Source organism: Anarhichas minor, unplaced genomic scaffold (genome assembly GCF_050575085.1).
Source record: "Anarhichas minor isolate MPS153535 unplaced genomic scaffold, ASM5057508v1 ptg000058l, whole genome shotgun sequence".
In the NCBI taxonomy this organism is placed as follows: Eukaryota; Metazoa; Chordata; class Actinopteri; order Perciformes; family Anarhichadidae; genus Anarhichas; species Anarhichas minor.
In genome coordinates, this window is record NW_027466504.1 from 2,902,399 (window position 1) to 2,920,027 (window position 17,629).

General features: G+C 41.1%; 1 protein-coding gene across 6 annotated transcripts in view; it reads left to right on the top strand.

Moving 5' to 3' along the window:
• fbxw4 (F-box and WD repeat domain containing 4) overlaps positions 1-17,629 on the top strand; it is a 53,821-nt gene that overhangs the window by 17,304 nt on the left and 18,888 nt on the right. For all 6 annotated transcript variants that reach the window (XM_076076636.1, XM_076076639.1, XM_076076640.1 and 3 more), the window contains exon 6: positions 12,656-12,721. In XM_076076636.1, the coding sequence (XP_075932751.1) occupies positions 12,656-12,721 (66 nt within the window). The remainder of the gene's footprint in view (positions 1-12,655; positions 12,722-17,629) is intronic.

The window sequence follows — 17,629 nt, forward strand, 5'->3', positions numbered from 1 at the left end:
GGCTGAATTACAACAATTCTGCAAAGATGAGTGGGCCAAAATTCCTCTACAGCGCTGTAAAAGACTCATTGCCAGTTATCGCAAACGCTTGATTGCAGTTGTTGCTGCTAAGGATGGCCCAACCAGTTATTAGGTTTAGGGGGCAATCACTTTTTCACACAGGGCCATGTAGGTTTAGATTTGTTTTTCCCCCTTAATAATAAAAACCTTCATTTAAAAACTGCATTTTGTGTTTACTTGTTATCTTTGTCTAATATTTAAATTTGTTTGATGATCTGAAACATTTAAGTGTGACAAACGTGCAAAAAAAATAAGAAATCAGGAATGGGGCAAAAACTTTTTCACACATGTATGTATGTATGTATGTATGTATGTATGTCGACTGCTGTCACTCTTCAACAGGCAGCTAAATATGTCGTTTGCCGCAGAGGGCACTTCGGTCGGAGCTAGTTGTCTTAAGTGTATTGAGAGGGACTCCTAATCATGGTTATAACACAACAATTAATAACCCACAACTAACGCTCTTTAACAGGGCAAAACACGACACAACAGTTTGTGACAAATAAACAATTTGTAACACTAATAATTGTACATTTATAAAACTACACCGTCGAACGGCATGCTGGGTACAGCTCGCTAGCTAGCCCGGTAGCACAACTGTCTGCTAACAGCTGGGGGAGTCTCTGTCGCTACAGTAACGTTACATTAAAGAACAGAATAGAGCGATGCAGGATGAACAAAGACAAACCAGAGATGCACCAATAGAGTCTGTGCCCAAGAGAGGAGCTGGGTCTGCTGTTTGGAAGTGTTTTGGTTTTTAAAAAATCCGACATCCAAAAGACTATATATTGCAAAATCTGTCGAACCACTGTTGTTGCCGCTGGTGGTAACACGAGCAACTTACTCCAACCAGTAACCAGTCAACCAGTAACGTTAGCGCGAGTGAAACAGTGAAGCCAAAGGGTCAGACATCGCTTGAAGAGGCATTTGCTCAAGGCACTGCATATGACAAGCGATGGAGCGACATTACGAACGCAATAACGATCCAGCTATGCAAGGACATGGTCCCGCGACAGACAGTCGAGAAAGAAGGGCTCAGAGCAATGATTTAAACACTGGATTCAAGGTATGTCTGACCAGGGCGAAAATACTTCAGCCAAACTGCTATCCCAACATTATACGAGCAAACCCTTATAGTAAGCAAAGCCTTTATACATGACATTAAAATGTTTTTATATTCGATGTACTCCTGACAGTAGAGTAAGCCACTATAAACTTATACAGTGTGTGTATATATATATCTATCTATCTATCTATCTATCTATCTATCTATATCTCTCTATATATATATATATAGAGAGAGATATATATACATAGATAGGTAGAGATATATATAGAGATAGGTAGAGATATATATAGATATATATATATAGATATATAGATATATCAGTGGCGGGCCGTCAGGGCCTGCAAGGCCTTCTCTGCTGGCCTAAACAGAATCACAAAGCTGTATCTATTTAATAATTTTTCTTAAATACACTACATGTATTATAATTTATAAAATTATTTTTCCCATTATCTTATTTTCTCATTGCACAGCTACTGTCTTCCTCAGTTGCTCTGCTTCCAGTGCAGCTTGTTTTAAGTAGAGCTTTTATCCAATCAGATTTCACCTCTGTGTCTCTAGGTAAGAACAGAGACCCAGGCCTGCAGACGGAGGCCTGCATCCATTTGCAGTTTAAGTGAACGGGGACGATATTGTTGATTGTCATATTCTTCAACCAATCAGATCTTTAGTTTGACATGTTGGGCGTATTCTTTGACGTATCAGAGCCTGCTCGCCGGCCTATAATGACGTCAGCATTAGTGCAGCTCAGTGTCTGCCGCGAGGTGCAGAGTGCGGTGTGATTGGTTAGTGGGCGAGCACGTGACTATCGTGAAACTTAACAGCAGAGGCATGTCGGGTAGTGAATCACATCACGTGATGCAGCTCAGCCAATCAAATATGGGCATTCTGACTGAGTGAGATGCACCATGACACAGGAGACTGAGATGAGGAAAGACACTGCAGAGCAGTACATACAAAGCTCAAGTTGTGAAAGTAAAATCATAAGACGATCTCTTTGGGCCGCGACTTGTCATTAAGGAGTGATGGTGGGTCCCACAGCCAGACCAGCTAAGAACCACTGTCCTCCATGAGCGCAGAAAACATTATATTTTCCTGAATATAAGCTTGTGCATTTTCCAGATGCTCTAGTACTATTCAAACGTACTGCAAGTCTCGTACCGAACGTTACGTACATAGGTACGTACATTTAATACGTACATAGTTACAGCCTTAGAAACTTATAATATCTCTGGCGCCATCATGTGGTTATAAGGTGGTATTTCAGCTGCAGGACAACAGTGAAGGCCTAGGTATAAAATGCACGGCCCGCCACTGATATATATATTAGTGCTGGGCAACGATTAACATTTTTAATCGCGATTAGTCGCATGACTTTTCTGCGATTAGTCGCATTGTTATGCGCAAAATTCAATAATGAATTCAAAAGTAGTGTATTGCGCACTTTTATTTTAAAAGTACTGCATGAACAAAAGTGCAATAACATTTGGTTTGCAAAGACTTTAAACAAATAAGGTGCTTTTTAACAGCAGTATTCCCTTTACACAGTAGCAGTTAAAATACAGTTATGATTCTGATAATAGATATTCAGCCGGTGTTCACAACTTTATTTTCATGTGTGTAATAGATGCAATTTGAAATATACAACTTGAAAATTGCAAACCTATCTACGTCATGGTTTAAAAAAATTTTTTTTATGTTTGTTAAATTCTCAGTAGCGATAACTAAATGATATGCCTATTATACATATTCCAAACAACACAACTTTAAAAACTCTAAAAAAAATCATTTAAATAAATAATATTTTTTTTGGTATTTTGGTCAGTGACATATGCAACGCTGATTACCGTAAAATGTGTGGTATTTGTTATAAATGTACGTTGGTACATAGAGGGTGAGAAGAAGCTGTACATGGAGGGACTTAGGACCCAGGGGTATGTAGGTGAAGGAAACAGGAAGTGACGGAAGAGACGCCACACAAATAGCTGTTCACCGATCGCTGCCCGGTTCTTGTGTTAAAAATTTCTGCTTAATAATAAAAAACAAAACTGCGTTAACGCGCAAAATAATTGTCGGCGTTAATTAATTAATTCGTTAACGCGATAATAATGCGTTAACTTGCCCAGCACTAATATATATATACACATGTGTATATATATATATATACACATACGGACAGAGGGGGGGGTTTCAAATTAAAAACTCTCAAAATAAGTGACGATTTAAAATATAATATAAATGGTTTCACTGTCCATGATTATATTTTGCCACATGCCACTAGTCGTGAGGATTACTCTTTGACCAGTCCCATTAATAATTCTCTAATATCATTTTGTCATGACAAATTTACATCACAGAATTCATTCATGACTCGTCAAAAAACAGAAAAAAAAGATATGTGTAATTACATCATGCTACATTTACAGTACCTTATCCCGTAAATGTTGCTCATGGCAACAGTGAGCACTTGTATTATATATACAGCGCTTAAGGGGATGGCTAGCGAACATTAGCGTGTTGTTGTGTCTGGTGTGTGTGTCTGTGTGTGTGTGTGTGTATGTGTGTGTGCGCGTGCGTGCGCGTGGACGGTTGTGCGGGGTCCCAGTCTGTTCCAGCCGGGTGAACAGAGTCGAGGGGCCGGCTGAGGAATGTCCCGGTGACCCTACACACAGGAGACACAAACAGAAGCCAAAAGGGCCACGGGGGTGGGGTGAGGTGGGACGGGACGGGACGGGACGGGACGGGACAACAGTGTCCAGGCATAGATGTGTGTGTGTGTGTGTGTGTGTGTGTGTGTGTGTGTGTGTGTGTCCATGCGTAACAGTGTGAATTTGTGAGAGAAAGTGCATGTTTGTGTGCATGCATATGTTTGCCCATGCATATCGGTGTGTAAGAAAGGGCTAGAGGGGGCAAGGGAGAGGAGTCTGGGAGTGAAAGAAAGAAAGAAAGCTAGAGAGAGAGAGAGTGTGTGTGTGTCAGCGGGGGTCGGCTCTTGCACCCTTTGGCCATTGTCTCCCTCCCTGACCGATATAAAAGCATCATAACCCTTTGAGCTCAGACATATTTAGAAAGCAGATAAAAGCACTTTTTACAAACTAGATACACGTCGGGCACAAAGCCCGGGGTCAAGCGCAACAAATTAACAACCCTCTTTCTGACGGGAGGTGGGGGGATGAGGGGGGGCTGACGGGGTAAAGCTAAACCGCCCTTGGAGTCCATAGCAAAATGCCTCCACATTCCCAGCGCTGGGATGTGGCCTGTTCTCTTGCATTCATGTGTAATTGGTCCTCTGGGCAGAGGCTGAGATAAATGCTGACTTACTTTTTTGTGTTTGCATTATGTCCTCTTAATAGAAGACTTGTTTGGAATTCCCTAATTTCAACAAAAGTCAAGACGGCCATTATGGAAGAATTTAAATAATTTGTCACTCAGGGTCACAAGCGCCATCGCAGCCAGGTTGCACACATTGAAGTCCCATTCTTTTGAACTGTTGCGCTGTTTAGGTAAACTTTTAGATTTGGAAAAATATAGGGCATATCTGCAAGAGCAGAACTGTACAGTTACACCAGCTCAAAGTGAAATGTATCATTACAGCTACGGCCACGTAAACACGATAATGAATGGGTTTCTCTTTTTTCTCCTCTTTAAGGGTTAGGGTTAGGGTTAGGGTTCCATCTCATGTTGACACAATAAGTTAATTTGTTTGACTGAGTAATCCATCAATCAAAAAAATGTTGATTCAGGCAAAAATGCTAAGCATTTACTGGTTCGAGTTGTTACATCATGGTAGAGTAAAAGGTCTAAGGTTTTGTTGGTCACACACATCAAGCATTTTCCAGTTTGCAAATTCTAGCCTTTCATATATTAAATGATTATTAACCAATCAATTGATGGAAAAATGCCATCATCGGGCCAGATGTGTCATCTCCTACCATCACTTCAATTATATGTGTCAATAGAGCATTTCCATGTCTGCGCTTTTAAGCCAGACGTGTGTTCAGTCTTATTCACTGTAGATTCTCAAAAAAACAAGAGAAAACACTAAATCCATCAGCATGTTAGCATGTTGCTCACTCCCGAGCATGTGACCACTTTGTAACTGGTACTGACAACATCATCTTCACTTTATTAACATCACAGAAAATAGGATTAAGTGCCCTCTAGGAAGTCCTTCCAGTGGAGAAAATGTGACAAAGTGCCGTCTAGGATGTCCTTCCAGTGGTGCCATTTTTTAATTTTGTCACCCCTGTCACAGGTGGCAATGTCTGGGGGTGTTCGATCTGTAACCCTTGCTTGTCTCTGACTATAGCTGTTTAAAATAGAGATAGCGGGTTTGTTGCATTTGGGGATATTGTCATAGCAGCGGCGCTAATCATTTAGCTGCACCGCTGCACCGCTGTATGCAGGGGAGACTCTGGAGCCATAGAACTGCCACTGATTGCGTTTGCGATCTAATATTACTATATTACACACCCCTACCTAACAATCTAACCACTAACCACTTTTTTAATAGCAACTTAAATTCCTACACACTTGTTGATCAATACATGTATGGAGGGGCTTCATATTGTTGGTGTGTGCTGAGCTGGGATCAGTGAATGCTGACAGTCTGGACAGCAGCAGTGTGTTGGTGGTGGTCTTGGAAAGCGGGGCGCTCCCTGTGCGGTCAGCGTGTTGATTTGGAGCTAGCAATGTTGCTACTGTTGGACTCAACTCCCAGCAAGTGCTCTCACACTTTGTATGCGTCTATGTGTGTGTTATTGCTGTGTTTGCTCGCATGACAGTGTTGTGAACGTCTATAGATGTGTCTCCCTCCCTTCATTTCTGTGATTTTTGCTTCTGTGTGTGAGGCTAGGTTCCCACTGAGGACTCCCTTAGTTTGTGTGACCCTGCCACACAGGCCCTTAGATAATACAGCCAGCTGATGAGGTTACCCAAACGGCAGCAGAGGCTCAGCATGCTGCTAATGATGAGAGGAGGAGTAAGGGGGGAGGCACACATTGGGACCCTGTTTGGTCAGAGATATGACAGTGTGTGTGCGCGTTTGTGTGTGTTTAGGGGGGACACTTGCCCCACATTAGGCGAGTGAGGCTCTGACGTTAGCAGCTATAATATCAGTGCAAGCTCTGACCCCAGATCAGGCCTGGTTGGCCCATCGGCAGGCCGAGAGAGCTTGGGGAGACAAGGGGGGAGTAGTACTTTCATTGTATGGCCGATGTCCTCTGTCCTGCCTCTGCCAGCGCCACGACCCAGTGAGGGGTGAGTAATGTGAGTAATGGAGAGTAATAGGGTCCAGATAGTGAGTGTGACCGTAACCCTATTGTATCCTGTGTCAGCAGGGTCAAAGGTCCCCCACCGCGCATACTGGTCCCGGCCCCACCCGACCCATTTGGGTCATAAATGAGTTTACCCAACACTAATCACCAAGGAACTGCCGATGGGCTGCACTGCTTAATGGGCCTGACAGCTGCCTGTATGCCGCACTTAGACCCCCCCCTCCTGCCACCCCTTCAACCCCCACAACATATCCCACTTCTCACCACTCCCCTTGGCAGTGTATGTTTTGATGCCAACAGCGTCATGTTTGCTACAGTATGGACCGCTGCATAGCCTTTTTACGTCCTTTTAGAAAAGTGATTTGGGAGCCCTGCGGGATGAGCCCTGGCCTGGGACCTTTGTTGCCTCTCGGTTCACCGTCTCTCTCTCTCGCCTTGTTTCCTGTTAGTTCTACTGTCCACCGAAATGCTACGTTAACTGAAGAATAATAGAGCGCTGCAGGGATTATGTATTTTTAAAGGCCAACCAAAGAATTATGCTGGTTCCCTCGACAAAAAGTCAATGGGGTTTTTCTTTTGGAAAAGTAGTCTCATTTAGCCACTAGTTAGCAACCTTTTTTAAGACACATAAAAGCTTAATGAGTGATATTTACTGATGTATTTTGTGACGTAAAACTAAACTTTAATATCTCTTCAGCTTGTGTTAACCACAGACCTTATTTTAGGCATCTTTAAAAAATATACCAACATTCAAAAAAAACATTGACTTTGGGATGAGGGAACCAGATGTGCAAAAATGCTAACTCATAGTTTTAGGACTCATTCCCAGAGCGCTCCCTTGATGCACTATCCATAATTAAATTCACATTTAGTTTCATTAATAGAGGCTTTGCAATAGCTAATGTATTTGTATGATTACTATAAAGAAAACTTTCTCTAACTGCACTATTGATTGATTTTTCAATCCTTGCATCTTTTAGTAAAGTAGCTAACATGAATTACAAATTCAATGATTTTATGCAGCTAGTTGATGTCAGCAGATCTTCCTAAACCTCATGAATTCGGGGTGCCCTGTTGGATTTAAAGTTGACATTTAGTTTGAGATTGAAAACTTTTTCATAGATGAAGAATAAACTCTTAAGCCTTATTGATTATTGGTCGCTAGTGTTAGGTTTTTAAGAACAAAGGATGAGAGAGCCTGCAGGCCGCAGGTACACTTCTGCTGCGAGCTTCTTACTGCGCACGCGCATCAGAAGAATAAGCTGGATCCGGTTCAAAATTAAAAACAATATTTAATGTACTACACAAAGTTCACTTACAAACTGAATTAACTATCAATAGTAATGTTCTCGAGAGCAGAGACCACATACACGCATCTCCTCACAGTCCGGCGCGGCCAGTTAGCTGAAAATGAGAGCTGCAGTGATCTGAGGTAAACTCCCTAAAACATTGTCTTTTGTATCCCCTGAGAGTCGGAAAGTGTCCGAACTGTCATAAAACATGTGAATGATCCTCCGTTGATCAGTGATTGGCTCCATTTGAATCCTGTCCCCTCCCTGGATCGATCCTTTAGCAAAACAGCTTGGCTCCTCGCAAAACATCTTGGACTCCTCCTCTCTGTCCTGCTGGTCAGCTTGGCATTTGACCGTCCCATTGGCCCCATCCTCCATCGATGAGGTCGCCTCCATTTGCTGCTGCATGTCTGTGTAGCCTCACTCAGAATCCCTATCTGACCCTCAAGACTTACAGTGTTTTAATACCTACAGTGACTATACTTCTATGATTTAATACATTCAATGAGTTAATATACTGTAACATATAATATCCTCTATAAGTGAGGATATTATAAACATAATACATTCCATATGGAAACATATTGTGACCAACATATTTATTATTGTGACACTTCTACTCACCACTAGGGGTGTTATTTAATCCTACTAATAATGCGTTTAATACTGAAATTATCCACACTAGAATCATTTCTCCTGCCTGTGCAGGCCATGACGAGACCCCTTCCTAACAGCTGATATAAGTAGGGGTGCAAATAAGGGTGCAATATGCATGTGCAATATAAATCAGAAATCCTTCACATCAATTCTAAGTAAGGTCCTTTCCATTATGTTGTCAGACAGTTATGATAATAATAATCTGAGCCTGTCGGTGCAAAAACAAGCACCATTAGTTGACATGCATTGACGGTGAGGAGTTGCTTGATATTATTACTTTGCAGCCCGTTTCTTGAGCGTACTCCCTCAATACTGGACCAATTTAAAAAGTTTGTTAAAAAGTCTAAAAAGGCTCGGGAAAATAGGGTCCAGGATGAAAAATAAGTAAGTTACCCTTTGAGACCACGCTTTGTATGGGGTGAGTAACAAACACCATCTCCTGGTTCTCACCTGAGTACCTAACTCAAGACATAATGTGGCACCCTGAATATATAAGGCTTCTTTAGTAATCGTGTTGTATGAACAGCCAGTATGGACAGGAGGAACAATTACAGCAGCCATCTATTTTATCGTACGTATGGTCAGGTGACTATTGTATTAAGATAGAGTTGAAAAAATTAAACGTTTTAGCAGCACGAGGAGGCAATTGTTCTCAAGGAGAGTGGAGCGTTTTTCTGCACCGCTTTTGAGTTGCTGAGCGCCTAGCGTTTTCTAGCTCTATGTGCCTCGTGTTTTTGCCATAGACAGTTTATAAGAAGTGGACGTAGACATCGTGACGTCACTCATTGGTTTGTGGACTGCTGTTTTGAAGCCTCAAGTTTGGCGATTTAGCCGTCACCGTATTGGATTACGGCTGTCATGATTTTGTTTTTTTTTGCAGCCAATGAACAGAAGTTACCATATTCGGAATGTGAAGGAGTGACGTATACGAGTTTGGTAGCGGCAGCAACCTGTCAATCACAGTAAGCGCGGCACTTAAGCATTACTGCTTTATGGTCTATTTTACTCTAAATGGACTATAATTTACTAAATGAATCATGAATCATGCTGTATTGAAGAAGACTTGAAACTAGCGATTGAGACCTTAAACTCGTGTGTGATGAATCTCACTGGATACCCGGAGCTATATGACTTCACCAACCGTAGTTATCATGATCTGAACCGAAAACACACCTTCTGGGGGAAAACGTAACTATTACGTAGCGTACAGTTTTAGCATGCATTTGGCAAATGCCTAACAAACAATGATAATTTAAAAAAAGACACAGCATACTGCAAAAACGCATGTCTGTTCGGGCAGCAAAAAGACAGTACGGTACGACTGTCCTTCCTGATCAGGGCCTCGCAGTGTTTAAATATTATATATCAAAATAGTGCTTCTTTTTCGTCAGCCAAGATATGTATGCAGGCCCATCCTCTGAGGAAGTAAAAGCACACTGCTGGTGAGAGAAGCTACATTTCTCATTCTGATGAGGTCAATTACCATCATCACTGTGGTGCTCTAAACAAAATGTTTTTTTGTATTATCACTACTGTATAAACTTTCTTTTAGGATGAAAAAGAGAACGACTGTGGCGATGTGACAGCAGCACTGGTCACATTCTGACAGTGTTCCTGACCTATGGCTCTACCACAGCTGGAGCTAATAACTTCCTTCCCTTCACTGTGGTTAACAGGCAGGGAGTTAACCTTGGGTCAACATAAATGTGGTTTCTGATTTGAATATATATACAGTTCACACCCTGAAACAATCTCTGGGATTTTCTTATACATATCTTCATAAGGCCATCGGGTTAATGTGCAAGCTGCAAATTACTTGTTAGCAATGTTACATCCTAAAGAATAATAGGTTTGGGGTTTTAGCCAGCTCTTTAGAAATCATCTTTAATCATGTTTTATACCTCAGTTCATTCATTTCCAGAATGATCAATTGGGTTTCAGGTTCATTTATAATAAAATTATAAATGTAGTCAGGTTAATTCATAATAAACTTGAGTAGAGGACATAACCCTCTGAACCCCAACACCCACCTGCGGGATGGAAAAGCATGTTTTCTTTAAAAAATTGTCAAAACTACAATGTTTATCTAGCCAGAAGCTGTAAAGCTGTCATAATCGTCCGATTTTCATCTTTTTGACGGTCCTTGAACCCATCATGTGTGACTAACGCTTCCGTCAGAAAACGCAACCGAAATAAATCCTAAAATTTCATCAAAAACATTTTATTCTTTATTCCTCATCTAAAATTTTGCCCCAAATAGAGTATTTGTTTTAACCAGATCCTGTAAAAAGCATTAAATTCTGAGCTCCTCAGCGCAACTAGGAAGCCATGATTGATTTGGCTGAGACAGTCACTTGACTAAAATTCTGTGAAACTTCAACTTAACTGCTGACTGCTGAACACAGAGCATCGAGGAGAGGTTGTATGTAGAGGTTGTAAAAATGTGAATAGTTTAATATATAGCACGTGGAGCCTCTTTTTTCCCCCCAACATTGGTAATACTTGTGGCAACTTGGAAAAATGTTGCATATATAGATTCCATTGTTTGCCAATTTTTGTAAACTAAATTATCAAAGAAATGACGTTACGTTACGCACAACAGACATTTTAGAGTTCTCTCTACTTCTAGTCATGGTTGTGCTGTTTCCATAGAGGTGCAGGAGGGAAAAATGCCCCGAAACTGCTTGGGGTTCAGAGGGTTAATGTGTCCTTGTGTGTGAACTGTTTTAGTAAAGAATAAGTACAGAACCATGTTTGTATTTTAAGTTCCAAAGTCTTTGAATTGACGCCCGTAGATTTAGAGCCCTCCTTTTGGCTTACCAGAACATAGGGTCTAAATATCGGCCTGGCAGCGTCGTTGATGCTGGAAGCGATAAGTTACTATGTTCGAGCTTCAGAGGTGTCTGTGTTTAAAGACTGCAGTCAGAGCTGCCCAACCTCCTGCAAGAATTCAACAGATATGTATCTCCGTAGAAATCTCGCTTCTCCATCCGCTTCATGATTCCAAAGAAATGGAGTTTATTTTTTCCCTCTCTGCTTCCGTCTCTTCCATCTACAGTATTCGTCAGTAACTATCTCCGTGTGTAAAAGGTGGGCCCTCCCCCCTGTCCGTCAACCCTGTAGGAGGTCGCTAAGCCCTGAGACTCGGGCCCGGCCCAACAGAAGCCCCCCTACCACCAGCACCCCTGGCCACTACCCCACCCTCTACATAGCTTCTAACACCCCAACACACCCCAACACACCCCGTCAGCCCCACTCCCACAGCTCTCCTCCCCTCTCCTTTCACTGCTCCCCCACCTCTCCACATGCGTGGTATTCACCGTGCATACCTAGGCTGCTAATTCCAACCTGCCACTCCAATCAAAGGATCACGACTGTTGTAGTTTTCTTCTCTTTTCTTCTGCTGGGAAACAATGTTTGGTGGATGGAGGCAGGGACTAGTGTGTGTTTGTGTGTGTTTGTGTGTGTATGTGTGTGTGTATGTTTGTGTGCTGTTATGTGACGGGCAAGGAGAACCATTCTTTGTGTTAAACCCAAGAGTGGTAGACAAGTCCTACATGGCAGTGTGTGCATGCCACCAGTGAAGTGCACTTTCACAGCGACAGATGTGACTAAAAGTGTCGCCCTCCTAATTGATGATATAAAAATCACCATTTCCCTTTTTGTACAACGTTAACTGTTGGTAAATCAAGTCAATACATGTAGTCAAGACCACTTAAACAGAGACCAAGCCATGACCGAGATCTGAGTTTATCGAGACCGAGATAAGAGCAAGACGTTGACGTGTTAGACCAATGCGAGTCCCACACTGCATGACACACTTACAATATTGCACAATCACAGATAAATCAGACAATGCACAGGCAGTTTAGTGATACAGCCCCGCAGTGGTGGTCTTGAAATAAAATCCAGAGTCCTCTTTGTCAGAGACCAAGACACGACCAAGTATAAATGCGGCCGATTCCGAGACGAGACCTTCAAAAACTGGTCTTGAGATCGGTCTCGAGACCAAGAGAGATCCTTGAGTACTACAACACCAATCAGTGAAAAAGTGTGACTTGTAAAAATAAGCATGAATAAATTCAGCAGGCAGATATATCTGAAACTACATACTACTGAGAGGTGAAGCATCCAACCATCTTTGAGCTGGACGTAATTATTATAATTTTTTGCACCAAATGATACATTTTTTCATCAAAAAAGAAGTGACAAATAAATAAAAAATGAAAATAATGGTTAGTTGCATCAGTTTGAGTTCAGCTGGTATTAAGTGGTTTGTGACTATTCATTCTCTCTCTCTCTAGATCCTTTGTAACGGGCACTGCATGCTGCGAGAACTTCTCCCCTCTTCGCGTCTGGGATGTTGAACGGTAAGTCGAGAAGCTGCTCTGACATGCTACAGCATTGCTGTAACTGGCAACACGCCAGATGTTCAATCATCCCACACAAGCTGAATGATACATGCATCATTAAAAAAATTGTGACTGAATCATGGTTGTTGTGAGTTGCACAGCCCAGGCCCTTTAGTAGAATCACCTGAAAGGGTTACAGGTGGAACCTTTAAAAGGTCCTACCAGAAACCCAAAAGGCTTTTCCTATGGGGACAAGCTGAAGAACCCTTTATTATTTCTAAGAATGATGAATGAACGCTGGTTTTAAGGCAGTTCATATTACAGTTTGAAGACCAGCCCACCCTCCTCTTGAAGAATTTATAAAGTCTTTGCTGATTAGACCCAATATCATTCAACTGATATTGTATCTATATCGATATTATATCTCAATATATATTATTTTTACACAAGTAAGGTGTAATTTTGATCATTGCTCAGATATGTCTTTTTTTATCAAACAACTTTAATCGGCAAAAATGAATTAGGAAATCAGGTCCGTTCTTAAAACAACCAAAGTGTCAATAGCAACTGAGCTATTCTGTATTTATCATCACATTTATCATCTTTGACATTAGTAACATGCACGTGCACGAGTTGAGATATTGTGGTATTGAGATATTGTAGGTCATTTTATCATGGACATTATACATAGTGTAAATTTAACACAGATTTGTCCAACTGATTAGTTTGTGAATGTCATCCATCACTGTCTCAGTGAAATCCTGGAAGCAGCAGCCTGACACACAAACAGGTGAGAGCTGATGTCACAGTGAAAGTGTCAGGCTATGCACTTTCTCTCACTGCCTCACCTTGCTGGCTTCCTTGTAGACTAGCCCACCTTCCTCTTCCTCCTCCTAACATTTCTTTTTTTTGATCGACACTTGAAATGATGAAGGCACTTGCAAATGAAAAGTTAGTACAAAATGTAAACCATACTTTGGCAATTCAATTTTTACCTCTATATTCTTCTTTTTCTAAATGTACCAAAACACTGGCAACGAGGAAGATCTTCGGTGGATAATAATGAGAATAAATATGAAACAAAATTGAAATCATACCCTCTAAAATAAAAATAAATCTGATTTTGAATTGACATTGCTAAGCTTGTAGACTAGCTTGTAGACTAGCTTGTAGACTAGCCCACCCTCCTCTTCCTCCTCTCCCATTCAACCAAACCTTGTCTCAGTAGAGACACGCTCATAATAGTCATCATCATCAACTCCTCTTAGTATATCCTTTTGCACACATACATATGTGTCTTACTACAGTACAGGTGCACTACTGAGTCCAGTGCATTATAGGTTAAACATACTGTGATTATGGAGAAGTTGAACACCTAATTTGCCAGATTAATGTTCCCACACGGCTTCTGTTGATGTGACTTTTTCCAACGTACAATATGACTGCATCAGTGCTTGTACGCGGCGACAGCATGGCCCCTTGATGCGCTGGTTTCAAAACACCATGGGACGTGCTATTCTTGAGCGAGGAGCAGCTCAAAATGAGGGGGCCTCTGAAAATTCCTGTCTCTGAAAAGCGAGGCTTAAACCTGATACATCCCCTCCAAGGCTGCTGTAATTCCCAGCTTTACCTGGGCCAATTAAAACAGCCCGACGCGACAACACAAAAAAAGCTGCTTCCTGCGCCCAAATGGCCTGGAAATCTGAGGAGGGGAGAAGACAGGAGACACAGGGAGAGGAAAGGAAGGGATGGGCAGGCAGGTTATGCTGGAGATTGCAGGTGGTGAGGGGCAATTGACATGGCCACAAGGTGTAGCAGATTATGCATATATCCTCCAAAGGTCCAAGTGATTTATTTATTTATTTCACTGAATCTTCAGGAATTATAAAATTATCCCTGGTCTCGATCAGCTAATACTTGAGGATAAGATTTCTCACTCTTCATGCTACCTCAGTTGTCTGCTAATGACGCGTATGGGTTTATATCCAAGTTAGTTAAAAGCCTTATGTGTCTCATACGGACACTAAAGTTGTGTCAGTGCATTAGCATCGGACGCTGCGGGTTACAAGTTGGACCGTGAAATTAGGTTGTCCTGTCATAATGATAACACTAACTCTTATGTCTGAATTCCAAAGAAGAGACTTCTGTAACAGACAGATGAAGTCCAGAAACATTCCGTATTCTATGTCTGAAAAGGGCTTGGGTTACTGGGTTACTGTAATGAGCTGTAATTTTCAGATAGCCCACGTCATCAATTCGTATGTAATCTCCGTGATCGTGAACCATGAAGTATAAAAACTGCAAAAGCCCACACATAGCAGGTGGGTTGGAAAGTGGATGAGGATAGGTCAAAACTACGAGCGGTGTTTCACCTAGGCGACCACTGTTCATGCCCCATGTGGAACAAGAAGTCAAAGTAGATTTATTTGTATTTCGTGATCTGTTCCTAAACCTAACGAAGTAGTTTTGTTGCCTAAACCTAACTAAGTAGTTTTGTTGCCTACACCTAACTAAGTCGTTTTGTTGCTTTAACCCAGTGGTTCTCAAACTTTTTCTGTTGCGCCCCACTTTGGAGGAAGAAAAATGTTCATGCCCCACCGCCCCAACAAAATTGTAACAAAATGGTCTATGTTGAATTTTTATTGAAATAACATTTTGTGACTCCTCCGTCTGTGCTTTTTCAAATAATAGAATAAAGAAACTTGCAATCACTTTTAAGTAAACCAGATTGTTCCATCAGACAAAAACTAATAAAATGTGCAATCACTTTGTTAGAACAATGCAAATAAAGTTATATCTGTGCAAAAAATAACTACAATTTGGCAAAAAATAGCTTATTGCAATTGGCTGCAATTAACCTGTTTTGCACTAAACATCTTTTCAAGATAACAATAAAGTGCAACCTGTGAAAAACTAAACAAAACAAGTTTAAATATTTGGCTATAAAGAGTTTTACACTGCATTTTGCTTGCGATATTCATCAAGTTTCCTCTGAAAGAACTCCAGTGGCTTATTGACGTGAGTGGGGTGTAATGTCTCCAAGTGTCTTTTTAATTTGTTGGGTTTCATACTATCCGCAGCTAGAGTTTTCAGACATAAAACACAGACTGGTCTCTCCTCATCTCCTACCGCGTTCACTGTGAAACCCAGAGCAAGATAGGCGTCATCATATTTTCTTCTTGGCTGCTTGCTGTTCGTCTCGTCTCTTCATTTTGAACACTAAGCCACACATGTGAGTCGCCAAGGATCATGGCCGTCGCGCATGCGCAAGCGTAACCTGTTAACGGCGTAACGTAAAGATTTACACGAAAGTACATGCATTTCGCCATGTATTTATTAATTAATTAAAAAAAAATAATAATAATAATAAAAAATTCTGCATTTCTCCCTGCGCCCCACCTGTAATACCACCGCGCCCCACAGTTTGAGAACCACTGCCTTAACCTAACTAAGTTGTTTCCTTTGAAGACAGAAGTTTATTTTGAAAAGACTGTGTGCATGTAAAACACTGAAATTAACATGTGTTCCTGGCCTTTCTTAGAAAACCGCTTGATGAGGAGCAAGTTAAGATATGAGGATACTTTGTTTTCTATTAGTAGAGTGGTTCAGAAGGCATTACAAGTCTGGGACAAATGAAAGAATGTTGTCTTAGTAGTGGAAATGGAAATAGTAGCTAAAGGAGTTTCCCTCTTGTCTTAGCTTACCTTTAAAAAAAGGTATTGGTCATGAATGGCAGGTAGACACGTTCATTATGGTCTTTGCTGCTATCGTCCTTACATACTGTAAGTCCATGGAAAACAAGCACCCTGAGGGTGTCTTACACGGTCATTGTTCATGTTTACGCTTATCGTATATGTCGAAGTATTTAAACCAGGGGTCTCAAACTCATTTTCATTCTGGGCCACATCAGCATCACGGTAAGGGCTGGTAGTAAATGTAAGACGGTGTAACTAACTACTCCTAACATATTGGTAAATAACTGTCTCTGCATTTGATTATTGTTTATTCAAGTGTAAAAATATTATACATGCAGTTATATAAATGTACAAATATATTTAAGCACATTTCTGTTATTATAACTTAAATCCTTTTAATTTAGGGTTAAGAAACCCACATTACTCTATCAAACTATTAAAGAAAATAGCAAAGACAAATATCAAACAAGTTATTACAATAACTTTGTTCAAAGCTGAAAATCCTTTCAAGGGTGCTGTGTTTGCACAATCCCACGTGAAGTATTTCATGTGTTGTAAAGCCACGTTTAAAGTAGTCTTCAATGTACTCACAATACATTTACATTTCAAATGTACAGTAACCAGCCAAAGAGCTGCATCTATGACTGTGTGTTTAAGTATCTCATAACTTCGACTTTCTATCTCATAACTTCGACTTTCTATCTCATAATTTCGACTACGGGGATATTTTTATTATCAAGCCTAACTTTTAATTATTTATTTTTTTATTACATTTTTTTAAAACATTTTTTAAACCCGCGGGCCTTGAGTTTGAGACCCCTGATTTAAACTGTGTACACACGCTTTAAATGTTAGGTTCAAGAATTGCATATTGTTATGGATTTGGAGAATCAGTTGACCCCGTATCATCTCTGTCAAACCGATTTTCACTCTACAAATGTGTCAGTTGATCCCGTGATAATGACACCATGCTGACACAGATGCACCGAGGCACCCTTGAGCGTCTGTATGAGACGCACCAGACATTCAACTGACTCCAATGTAAACCCATCCACGTCAGTAGTAGAGGGTCAGTTTTAGGGACGTAGTTTAAAGAGCAAAACTGTCCCCTTAAGGAGGAGGTCCAGTTGGCGGTCCAGATGGCTCAAAAAGCAGACTTTCACCCAGGAGACCGTTGCTTGTGTCCCACATGAAACCAAGTCAAGGTTGACTTATTTTACCTTACTTTTGT